A 13,187-nucleotide genomic window follows, 5' to 3' on the forward strand; every position below is an offset into this window, starting at 1 on the left:
TGTGCATTAACATATCCTAGGCCAGACTGGTTTTGCATTGAATGCAAAGTGGAGGTGTGATTCACAAACTCATTCACTAGCAATACTCATGTTATCAGATATCCAAGTGCTCAGTGTTTTCGGATGTTTGTCCCTTCTGATGCCAGCCCTGGATATCTGATGCTGTCTATGAGACCAGTGGGTGGGTAGTAGGGTTGGCACTGCCCCACAGGAGCAGAGGTTCCAGACAGCTTAGTTAATCTAGCCCATAATCACCTCTGGGCAGTCAGCCCATGGTGAAGGGCAGAGCAAGCATGGTTCAGTAATACAAATCACAGCAGGACTGGACAGAGCCTTTCTGCCAATATTATGAATAATAGGTAGTTCTACAGCGTTAGTGCTTAAAAACAGCACTTCCTCTGTCATTGGTGTTACTGATGGATTATGGCCAGATTATGGCCTTTTCTCTGTCATTTGTTTGGTGAGGGAGTAGGCTGTCTGGACTGTGTAGACATGTTTGTGTGGTACACTAGCGAATGCGTACCAGCCACGTAGACATGGGGATCAAGAGGCTTGTAGTACTAAGAAGAACGTGACAACACCGAACACGCCACATTAATTAACTCGTCGGACTCTTGTGTGTCTATGCTGGGCATTTGAGGAATGGGTCCCGTTCTCGGGGAATAGAGGTGTCCTTTTGTCCTCGGCTGGCGCCAGGCCCAGAGCTGAGGCGGTTGCTGCTGTTAGAGCAACGTGTGAGACAGCGCTTCTCTCTGGCCACTGGATTCCACAGGCCTGTTTGTGTGCGTTGGTGACATTTGAATGTTAAATGAAATGGAGCAGCCTGTCATTTGTTGATGACAGATCTCATGTCTACACTTCCCTGTTGCTATAAACAAAGGCTCTTGAAGGATGTTTGGTCACACTAACATTAACCTATATAGGCCAGGCATTGCCCTTTTTATACTGGTGAATCCACTGTGAAATGGACCAAGACACACCCATGTAATAACCCTGTCCTTGTAGTAAAGTTGGTAGGTTATTCCCTACAGTTTCCGGTAATAGTGCTACAAACTTGTTTTTCATTCAGCCTGTGACTGTGTGTTTAGTCATGTGTGGGAGTATACTTGGCGCCCATGTGACTTTGTGAATGTTGTAACTGGACGAGACCAGTGTAATTTTTCTTTCCTCTCCCATTTTCCCAGGCAGACCTATCAGTCCTCTCTCTTTCCAGGATCTGTTGATCCCACCCAGCCACACGGCCAGCTGTTTAAATTAGTGATGGGGGGGGGGGGGATCGATACGGTTACATATTGGGAAATTATTTTTGACGATCGTTTTAACAATGTCGGCATATTTTTTTGTGCTCGTTTTTTTAACCTGACCAAAACGGCAGTATTTTTCTTTCACAGCTTGTTCTCCATCTTCTTTTAAATAGGGAGCCAATTTGTTTTCAGCATTTTAATTTCCATGACCAATCAACTCGTTCTCATGGCTCTCTTGTCCCTCTTCAGTGAACACATGGTGAGCAATATGTTTGGAACATCAAATCGTGGTAAAAAATCACAGTATCAAATCACAATACATATTGAATCGCAATATGTATTGTATCGGCACATAACTATCGGGACCCTGGCAATTCCCAGCCCTAGTTTAAATGGCAACTTATTTCTTACAAAAGGGCCAGCCTCTCCTTTAGTTTGCATTTTTATATCTAGCAGCAGCATATGCCCTGCCTGACCCAGTTTATGGGTTCTCTTTTGAGTTGTATTATGGTAATTACCTCTCTGTTTCACTCAGTAACCCTCCAATCAGTCACTGATGACAAGAACAGGGGCCAGGTCCATCTCAAGCACTAGGCTAGAGTGAAATCCCCTGCTCTTGAGTCAGACCTATTATTTCTCTTGCTGGTAATTCCCTCTTTGACTCCTCTTGGAAATGTTTGCAGTAAGATCCGCCCGGGGAGTGTCATAATTGTTTGTCAGTGTGTTATTGGTATCTCCAGGGGAAATTAGGCTTATTCAGGGTTTTTCTGGATCAAAAAGTGGCTTAGGTGGTGGGTTTGGCAGGGAGCGTGGCAATGGGCACGGTCGGCACAGTTGAATTTGAGAATTCTAGAGGCTCCCCCACAACTTTCCTGCAATTCTCTGAATTTCTCTATTGAGCCAAGATACATTTTTGCAGTTTTAAAGTTAAATCCGTGCAATTCACATTTTCATATTTTGCCATGAGCTGATAGAAAATGTTGCAGTTCTAGAGCAAATTACCAGAAATTCTACATTCTGCCATGGAGCTGAGAGAATTTAGCAGTTTTAAAGATAATTTCCTGAAGTTCTATGCATTTTGTCATGGCTAATGCTGTGTTCTTTTGCTGAAACTGAATATCAAAATCAATACGGGTAAATGCATTGTCTTGGGAATTTTATATTCCCCTGACTGTCTAGCTTTTGTTTTGGTGATTGTTAGTTCTCAAAGACTTTATTATTATTTTTCCTAATATAATATATTTTATACATGCTTTCTGGTTTTAGTCTTAAGTTTACACTGAAAGCGTTTTTCAGATTTTGGACTTTTTTTTTTGTACAGTTTTGAAACCAAGGGTTTCTATGGCAGAAAGTCATGCTTTTCATTCAACAACACAATCAATCTATCTGTGCAGTTTATCAGGAGTAAATGGTTCCCTAAACTATCCTGCTGCTACTTCCATAATGAAGAATAGCGCATTTCCATTGGACACAGAATGTGTCTGACTTTCCCCACTTTATAGTCCCTTGAGAAAGATGATTGGGAGGTTAGGCAGTAGGCACTACTAGGCAGGTAAGGGACTCCCCCAGGGACAGACTGACTGACGTCAATGGAACTGAAACAGCAGGTTTACAGGAAACATGGAGGTGTGTTAGGCATGGGAAAATATGTTTAGGAAAATTGGGTATGTTTTTATTGTATTTTTGAAGTTGCTTTAGAGCAGGCTGTCTTTGATCTGTCCTGTTCTTTTAGAACTCAATTTAGCTGTTGTGGTGGTTCGGTTGGCATTACTTTAATGAACTTCCTGCTTTGTCCTGGTTCAGGTTTCATCTAATGGCACTTCCTTCCTCTTTCCCAGCACTCCCTAGGTGTGTAAGCAGCTCCTGTAAGAAGGGCCCACCTCCGGTCCCTCCGCGCACCACCTCCAAGCCCTACATCTCTGTGACGGTGCAGAGTAGCACAGAGTCAGCCCAGGACACATACCTGGACCAACAGGACCGCCGCAGTGAGGCCAACAGCCAATCAGGACGCAGCAACTCCTCCGATAGCCTCTGCAGCCTGCGTACAGGCAGCCTGGCCAAGGGCTCTCAACCCCGGGCCCCAGCCCCCGTCACTGCCCCTGTTCCTGCCCCAAGGGAATCCCACCCACTTCCCTTCTTCAGCACCACCACAAGTACCGCCACCCAGGTCGAGCCCCAGAATGACACTCTAAACCCAGGCCCCAGCCTCACTCCAGACCAGTCCCTAACCCTTCCAGAGCCTGTTCCCACAAAGAGGAAGCTCTCGTCTATCGGCATCCAGGTGAGCCCAGGAATCAATTTTCTAAATTGACTGTTAGTTCAGCTTTAATGTCTGTGATGCACTGTAATCTGTTGGGAGGATGCTTAGAATGACTGACTAATTCGTTGTAATGGTTGACTCATAGGTGGACTGCGTTCAGCCAATCCAGAGAGCGGTTCAACCGCCCCCCTCGACCAAGTTCCAGTCTATTGGAGTGCAGGTGGAGAACGGCAGGCCGTAAGTCAAATCCTTATCAACACAAGATAATCTCAATCAGCTGATCACTCAATCAGCTGTTCACAGCCACTTGCGGAATAGTCATTTATCATTTTCTAGGGATGATTTTCTAATGATTCACCTATACGCATCGGTCCCGATTCAAATGTTTAAGATGCAAGTGTAGCAGTCCACAGACACCAAACCAATGCAAATTTAGCATGCTGAGCATGCATCGGTCAGAGAACCCGATTTCAAACATTACGAATCGCTGGTTCACACAAATGTTTTGCTCATATTACGTTCTTTCTACCTTCTGAAAATACCTCACATTTCTGGTGACAACTGATGCGTCCTCTGTTAGTGTCAAACTGCATGTAACTGCGTTGACAGTCATTGATCTACAAGTCATTTTGCATGCTGAACAACCCCAGGCAATATCAGTAGTCTAGTCAAACTGCGCACTGTGCCCAGTTTCACCCGCTGACCGACGCGATGTAGGCTACCTTTTCCTGATATTGCACATCTACGTGGCACCTTCGTCGTTCAAATGCTAAAATGCCTTGTATGATACAGTATTAGGCTTTATTAGTTGTGACAACCTGTGTAATTTGCTAGGTTATTGTTATCTAGGCACTGTTTTACCCGAATTAAAATAAGCTACTGGAGACCTGGGGTTGGAACCGACTCAGGGAACAGAACTGAAAACGAGAACATAATGACATTTTTCCATAAACAGAAGCACGAACGAAAGTGATCTAAACTGTAATTTTAAAAGCATGGGAACTGGGCATTTTCCCCCCAGTTCCACAAAAAATAACGAAGTGCCCATGCGCAAAGCCTTCTCTCACTCAGAAACGTATTCCAGTGTCTGCCTGACAGCTGAAAATCTCTGTGTGTGTGGGTTACCTGCCCCTCCCCCTTCTGAAGCATAGTCTACTGACTTTACAAGCCTGATTCAGAAGTTGGGAAGATTTTTAATTGAAGAATAATTTATAAACTTTTTTAATGCTAAGGATACTGTAGTTATCAGGTTTCACATCGGCTTTATTAATTACAAAAAGGCAAGACGTGTTTTTATTTTAATTCTGGTGCCACTCTGCAGACACAAGCTTGTTAGTGAGCTAGCTAACTATCATCTGGCTATACCTGCTGAGCGGAGCTTACGATAGATTTTATTTTGATCAGGTTACATTTTATTTTTTTTAACTCCAATGACCATAATCCATTGCGTAGTCTACTTGTCCGGTCTTTCTTTTATGCCTACTGCGGAAGAGACAAGAATGAACATGAGGGGATATAGAGAGCAGCTGTTGCTTCATGAGGTATCTCTTCCTGAAAATATATGATCTAAGTGATTGATAGTTGGTATTCAGCAGTCCATAAAAGTATGCCTTATTTACTTTGAAGAACTACAAAATAGTTATTTTGTCAGACAGAATAGGCAGCAGATCTGTAGAGATGAGATGACTTGGAATGAAATGATAGTCATCAAATAAACAAATGTAATATACACAACAATTGAAATATTGTATTAAAGTAATATGAATAAATGATGGTTAATAAGTGATAAGCAGTAATGGACATCACTACCATCATGGGACTTTTATTAATTGTTTTATTCTGTGTTACAGCATTCAACTCAAATGATTGCCATTACTTAAAAAAAAAAAAATTGAACCGAAACCAAACCAACCTCAATGTTTTTAAAAGGTTAAACTTTTATTTTTTTATTTTTTATTTAATCAGGCAAGTCAGTTAAGAACAAATTCTTATTTATATTGACAGCCTACACCGGCCAAACCCGGACGACACTGGGGCAGTTGTGCACCGCCCTATGGGACTCCCAATCACGTCTGGTTGTGATACAGCCTGAATTCAAACCAGGGTGTCTGTAGTGACGCCTCTAGCACTGAGATGCAGTGCCTTAGACCGCTGCACCACTCGGGAGCCCAAAGGCACTATTACTAACTCAAACACATAATCTGCAGAAATTATAAGTTAATTAGTGGGTGCTGGTGATATCAGAACCAACGTGGGGAGAGAGAAAACATGGGCAACATTGCGCCCCCCAATCTGATAGTAGTGGGGTGGTAGATGCTTAGTCTCCATTATGGCTCAGATCAGGTGCCTACATACTACACACTAGGGCCAGGATGTTACCAGTATCGCGATACTCGTTACTGTTGTGGCAAGGAAACAAAACACGAAGAGGATTTAGCACACAATATTTTGCATACAGCAGGTTCTTAAAGGACCGCCTAGTAAGGGCCGCTTCGTGTTTTCATTTTTGCCATGGAAAGAATATTGCTATACTGGTATCGTCACAGCCCGAACACTCACACACAAGTCAGCTCAGACAGATCCAGCTCGGACAGATCCAGCTCATGAGCTCCATCAGAAGCACATTTGAATTTTGGATGGAAAATTAATGCATTTATATAACAGATCGTATTGCATCGAACCGAAACGCATCGATTCGTTCTCTAATCAAACCGAATCGTTTCAAACTAAAACGTATCGTTTGTGTATCATATCGGAGCCCATGTATCTAGATGTGTATCAAATCATCTTGAAAGGGAAAGATGCACATCCCTATCATTTTCACATTGGAGACCTTGATGTTTTCAGTTACATTTACTTCACAATCTCTAAATTGAACTGCTTCACATTTGTGTTTGTGCATCTCCTGCTGTGTTCAACCATTACTCATCCATCCATCCACACCCTCTGTAATCCCTATTTCCTCCCTCCATCCCTTAGTCCCTCCCCTCCTGCCCTGGCATGGCTCCAGCCTGTTTGGTCCAGGCAGTTACCAAGGTCACTCAGCAGTCACTCTGAGCTAGCGCTGGCAGCAGTACAGTGTTAGTGTAGCGTCTCTCTGTCTTTCTCTCTCGGTCTGTCTGATTGGTGGCCTTTCTCTTGTTTTGGCTACAGTGGAGGAGGCAGAGTGCTGTGAAGAACTGGCCATTTAAACAGCATAGTACAGAGTAATTCTCCCTAATCACATTGTTTGGACTGTATTGCCCACTTCGTCTGTTCTCCCTATCACTGAACGCTGTAATCTTGTCCTCGCTCTCCCCCTCACTCTCTCGATTCATCTTTCTCTCTCTTTCCTGCATGCTTACTCAGTCACCCTCTCATCATGCCGTCTCTGCCTTTCTCTTTGCCTCTGCAGTAAAAGCAATGTGCTTTCAGCACTCATGTCCTTGATCTATCAGTCAAACTCCACTTCATAATGATGGCTGTCTGTATGCCTGTCGTTGGGAGAGGAAGTCTGACCTAGCACTAATGGCTGAATACAAACTGTCCTTGGTCTATGTATTAACATAAAGTGTGTTCCAATAATCTCTGGACCACAGTAGTCAGAGATTGGGGCAGTGATTTGTGGTCGTCAGGCCCCAAGGTCAACCTTATTACATCCACAGTAAATTATCTCTGAACTGCACCAATACTAATTTGTGTGTGTCCGTCCAGACTCAGCCGGGCCAGCAGCATGGCCTCCAGACAGAACACAGAGACAGAGCCTCAGGACTCTCAACAAGACGCCCATCCCTCAGAAAACAACAGAGCCAACTGCAACAGCCAGCCGGTAGATCCCGCCCCCGCTGCCTCCAACGGTGAGGACAGCGCGATGGCATGGCATCCTCCCAAATATGCCCCAGTCCCGGCCAGAGTGTCTGCCTCCCTCCCAGAGAGAATGGACCCGGCCCTGGACCCCTCCTCCCTGCCCCCTCCAGACCCCAGCTTGGAGAGCGGCAATGGCAGTGTCCAGGGAGATGCACCCCAGCCCGGCACGCCCACCTGCCTCCGGGACGGCAACTGGTTCCTCAAACTACTACAGGCTGAGACTGCACGAATGGAGGGCTGGTGTCAACAGATGGAGCAGGAGACCAAAGACAAGGACATCTCAGAGGAGGGTAAGACACAGTACACCACACTCACACTAACCAGCTAAATGTATACAAGACCATAGACTATACTCATTCTGATAGGCATACAGAGGTTTTTTGGAGAGTAAGACACAGTCTATCATACTCACTCTAAACAGGAGACCTCTATACATTAGACAGAGATACAATCTCCTATCAGTGAATACCTTGTCAGTTCTATGACATGTGGAATTAGTATTGAGATGATGTTCTCATCCTTGAAGCCCTAAGACAATAGACAGTACATATCAGCTCCTGTCTGTTGTGGAGATTGGAGAAGGCAGGACAGGCTCATTTAATGCTAATAGTTAACGGCTAACGCTGCTCATTAACTCCTTCAGTCTAATGGCACTACTGCAGACGAACTCTTTGATCCTCCAAGATCTGGCCCAGGCAGGCAGGTGGATAATATACCTCTGTGTCAGGCAGGTGGATAATATACCTCTGCATTGCAGTTATTGAATGTGTAATGAACAGGATTGACTCCCACATCAGGTTATTCCTCAGCAGACCTGGATTGTATGATCTTACTCATGCAAATGTTAATACTGAAATAAGTGTATAAAAAGTCATTTTTATAACTTTTGGGGGAATACGGGTTAGTAATTTATTCTATGGAGGAAGTGTGTCACCAGCAATGTAAATTCTACACTGTAATGGCAATGGTAATTAAGAACAAAGGTCAGAAATGCCACATAACCATACAATTTTAAGGGCATTTTATATTGCCATTAAAAAATATTGCGCTCTGTGCCCATTTAGAGAACCTGCATGTTGTTGTGATGGCTGACTGGCTGTTGTTTTCTGTGTGTAGTGATGGGGACGATCCGCAGTGCAGTGGGCAGTGCCCAGCTCCTCATAGCCCAGAAGTTCCAGCAGTTCAGAGGACTCTGTGATGAGAACCTGGTGAGTAGTACTAACCCTACAAACGCCCTCATAGCCTGGCACATTTCAATGCACTTTTTTCAGTCTCAGCAGGTTGAGTTGGTTTAGAGCTCCCCCTGGTGTCAAAATACATACATACCAAATGGAGGCATACTTCTTCGAAGCAATGAGGCAACACACATCCATCTCTGTAACGGATGGCTAATATTGATGTTAAATCTGTATTTTCACTGTTTCACTTCCTGAAAGTGAGCCATGGCTGGAAAGGACTGAATAATGTTCTGTAATGTCAGTGTGTCTAGACAAGCCAACTAGCACTGTCCTTCCTGTCACATCCTGTCTGTTAGAATGTGAATGCCAACCCTCGGCCCACAGCCCAGGATCTGGCAGGGTTCTGGGACCTCCTGCAGCTCTCTGTAGAGGACATCAGTGTCAAGTTTGACGAGCTCTGGCAACTCAAGGCCAACAACTGGCAGCTGCCAGAGAAGAAGGTATTGGACTCACACCACATCACCTTGATAGATCCTGATGACTTATTACTATTATTATCATCCAAACAGCTTTCTATTTAATAAAACAAAAGACACACTTAACGCACAAACACGTCCTAGATATTCTTAATGGGTTTGCGTCCAACAATTCCCACATGTCTGTTCATCCTAATATCTCTGTCTCATCCTCAGGTGGAGAGGAAGGTTATTCCCCCCTCTGTGCCAAAGAAGACGTCCAAGCTGACCCCTGGGAAGAACCGGAGCGTGGACTCTGTGGTGGACAAGCAGCGGCAGGAGGCCAGAAAACGCCTGATGGCGGCCAAACGCGCGGCGTCTGTACGACAGAACTCTGCCACGGAAAGCTCAGACAGCATTGAGATTTACGTCCCCGAGGCCCAGACACGCCTCTGAGAACAGACCGCCACCGGCACTCTGCTCCCCCATGAAGGAACAGCCTCTCTCACCCACATATACACTCACACACTCTAGCTAACACACACACACACACTGCTCCCCATGAAGGAACAGCCTCACACATGCACTAGACACACCCAGGGGTACAGAGCCCGGTCCCCAAATGGCAGCGCAGCATACAATCAGAGTAGAACCCAGGAGAGCACAGGCATGCTAAAAATACAGAACAATGCAAAACCACTTCCTTCCTGGCTGCCATGGAGATGGAGACCTCAACAGACATTTAATACTATTGTTATTACTATTAATATTATAATTATTATTATCTCCTCCTGAAATACATCAAGACTGTCTTAAATGTGCATCTTGGATAAAAGGACATCCTTATTCCTTGTCAGCTGAAGAATCTTGGTATCCCAGAAGTTTACTCTCTTCTCACCCCCTCAATTCTTCTGAGTCTGCGAGCTGGGCTGGGCTAGTCCAGGCAGCCTCTCTTGTTTACCACACACACTCAGGATGCACACAGGTGTACTCATTCACTGTCCACACAGTCTTCCTATTTTCTCTTTGTATTAGGCTGCCACTCCATTGGTTGTGGACGATAAGCTTTACTCTGTATGGAATCTATATGCGATGGTGTTGTCGTGTACTAAGGAAGACCGTAGCATTCTATCTATCTCAAACTGGTTACCATAAGAGTTTTGTAAATGTTCTTTACCAGATTGTCTGTTAGACAAGGTCCAGTGTTCAGTACTAAGGTAGTTTTTCTATAGACCAAGTACATGTACTGTCATGATGATATTCGCACATGATGCAATCATTCTCTCTCTCATAAACACGCACTATGCTGTCTGTCGGTGTCTGTGCAGACTCATGTTTTACGTCTTCTATGCCCTTTTGAGGGAAGAAGAGAGATTACCAGGGCCAGTTGATGTGCGTTAAGGTAGGAATGTAATATGCATTGAAAATAACTTGATAACTGCACCTTTCACGCCACCTGTTTACCTGGTTACTTTACCCATATTTGTTGCAGGGGGCCATGAGGTATTGTGCACCACTTAATTACAACATTCCCTGTTTCCTACTCAACCTCCAGTACATTTGAATCAGAAAGTGGAATCAACTATAAGCTCTCCTCTTTTCCTGATTACCAAGACTGGTTTATTTTCAGTGGCGTAGGCCAGAGCTCTGCCAGTGGTTTTGGGAGACAACTCGTATAAGCAATAAGTAAAATGGGATGTTTGAACTAGCAATGTAAAAATGATTCCGATGCCCAGTCAAAAAGCAACAACCCCTAGCCCCTAAACTTTCAGTGTTCTCAGATCTGAAGTGATAGGTGAAAGTCAAACAATATGTGATGAGTCTACCTTGTCTTACAATGTTCCATGAGGAGCTTCAACTATTCTTCGTCCTCCTGTCTAATGCTTAGGCTATGAGCTGTTTTCTCCAGATGAGCCCTCAGTCACTTAACAAGCCAACAGTCGAACGAACCATAACAGCGCTTTGGTCGTCATACACCATTAATATCCACTACTTCATTGGTCAAAGCCTTAACACCAACTGTCAAATTAATAATGATCCAAAAGAATGACAACATAGCATACATTATAAACTAAGAAATGCATTTGCTATGTATCACTTATCTGTGCAGTTGAAAAGGTCTAAGAATGTAAATGTTTCAGACTATGCTCAAGCTGAATTAATGTACTCTTATTATGGTGTCTGGCTGGCAGGTTGACCTCTTATTCCTGTGTACAGATAGAGGCACATTGTGGGGATAATTTAAAAAAACAATTTGTATGAGACATTTTCTGTGACTGGTTTGAATTGACCATGCAGTCAGCCAAAACACACTAGACTGTTTTGACCTGTGCCACAGGTTATATTGGTCTTTTTCTGGATTTGGAGAGAATTGATGGTGCTGTATAGGATTGTACTGCGATGGTGTGGAGTTTGAATGCCTTCCTAGAGAAACATGTCAACATCACTGAAAAAGAGGTGTATTCACACTATCACACTACAGCATACATGTGTATATGAGCTTTCAGCTTTGCATTTCTCGTAACATGAGTCATTTTTCTCATGATTCGCCATGTTCCACTCATTCGCTGAATTCCAAATCAACCCTCTAGCCTAGGCACTCCTGTTAGATCTGAAATGATTGGATAGGTATGGAGAAAGTCCACCCAGTCTGTCAGAAGCAAAGAACCTCTGATCAGAAGGCAAAGTGCCGCGATTACATTTTTGCACAAAGCTATGCGAGGGATTGATTTGGAATTTTGAAAAATATTTGCAATTTCAGGATCTCAATGCAACTTGTCCCCTTGAAGAGCTGGCTCTCCTCCTAAATAACACCTGTGCCACAACAAGGCTGCCCTCAAAGTGCTCGTGTGATCCACAGTCAGTTTTGTATTTTTAGCTCATAATGTAAAATATGGCAATTAGTAGAACTGGGAAAGCAGCTGATGCAGGGGCACCAGTATGTTAATTATTGTTTGTTTATTTGTAATACATCATACGGACGTGTACATTTCATTGTCCAAAGAAATCATTAAACATCCCTTTGTTACATCTCCTTGTCACCAACATTATTATACTCATTGCTACATGTAATATTAGCTGAGATGTTAATATTACAGATAAAATTGCCTGTCTTCAATGATATTTAGCTGTATGTTAGCTCATGTTTTAAGGTTATATCTCTTTTTAATGGCCTTCCTCATAGCTCAGAACAAGAGTCATGCAAAGATCCTACTGAGATCATAGTACCAATTTGCTGTCTGTCTGGGGATGGAGACTAGTCTGTATTCAGTCTCATGTCATTCAGGGTTGGTGAATTGGTCTCAGATTTCATGTTCTCCTCTTCAACCATACAGTCAGAAGTGTTAGACTGGTCTCTGCATGGCACTGGCATAGCATAGAATCTAGATCTGAACCTAGATTAGGACATTGTTTTCTTCAGAATCAGGAGCCTGGAAGAATGGAACCTTTTTATTCCCCCACTACTTCAAGAGAAAATGGCCTGATCAGGGATATTCAGGCAGTTTGTATACAGCATGTTTTGTGTTATAAAGGGCTATAATGGGCATATGAAGGGGCAACCCCTGATGTCATATACCCTGTTGAGACAGTGACTTTGGACAATGCAAAACACTTCAGCCATCTGGCTTGGACTTTTTTGAACTAATAGTCTGGATTGTATCAATAATATCAAAAACATTTTGCCACGCATCACTTTCAGGGTAATGATGGGACACTAAATAAATTCCCTGATGAACTTTTCTATGGTAGTAGAAAATCTCACTTACCTGACTGTAGATATACCTCCTTAGACTTGTCACATGTGATTACACCATCCCCATTGACCAACTCCTCTTTGAGAGATGCAAATAGTGAAACATGCATAAACAAATTAGACAGAGGGCCATTTAGAAACTACTAGTCATTATTTTACAAATCAAGCACATATTCTACTGATACGGGGTTGTTCATATGTTATGGTATACTAGTTATTTTGAAAGAATAAAGAATTGTAATTACCAGTAAAATGTCCTATTCATTTTCAGTGTGTGAATAGTATCATAGCGCTCCCCCTACTGGCTTCAAGATGGTAGGCCTAACTGACCGTTGACAAACTAGAAAATGAAAGGCTATTTTCTTTTTTTAGATATACCAATAAAATGTGTGTGTGACATAAAACAGAGCGTTTCTCATTCCTAAATGCAGATCATAATATCATATTACT

The 13,187-nt window shown here is 43.3% G+C and overlaps 1 protein-coding gene across 1 annotated transcript in view; it reads left to right on the forward strand.

The window, feature by feature from the left end:
• The window catches only part of LOC120059631 (disks large-associated protein 4-like), a 31,842-nt gene extending 19,829 nt beyond the window's left edge, over window positions 1-12,013 (forward strand). The window contains exons 6-11 of the mRNA XM_039008756.1: window positions 3,083-3,525; window positions 3,650-3,741; window positions 7,198-7,640; window positions 8,467-8,558; window positions 8,885-9,028; window positions 9,221-12,013. Coding sequence (XP_038864684.1) covers window positions 3,083-3,525; window positions 3,650-3,741; window positions 7,198-7,640; window positions 8,467-8,558; window positions 8,885-9,028; window positions 9,221-9,439 — 1,433 coding nt within the window. The 3' untranslated portion in view covers window positions 9,440-12,013. The remainder of the gene's footprint in view (window positions 1-3,082; window positions 3,526-3,649; window positions 3,742-7,197; window positions 7,641-8,466; window positions 8,559-8,884; window positions 9,029-9,220) is intronic.
• Window positions 12,014-13,187: the final 1,174 nt, after the last annotated feature.

This window comes from Salvelinus namaycush, chromosome 14 (assembly GCF_016432855.1).
Source record: "Salvelinus namaycush isolate Seneca chromosome 14, SaNama_1.0, whole genome shotgun sequence".
Taxonomy (NCBI): Eukaryota; Metazoa; Chordata; class Actinopteri; order Salmoniformes; family Salmonidae; genus Salvelinus; species Salvelinus namaycush.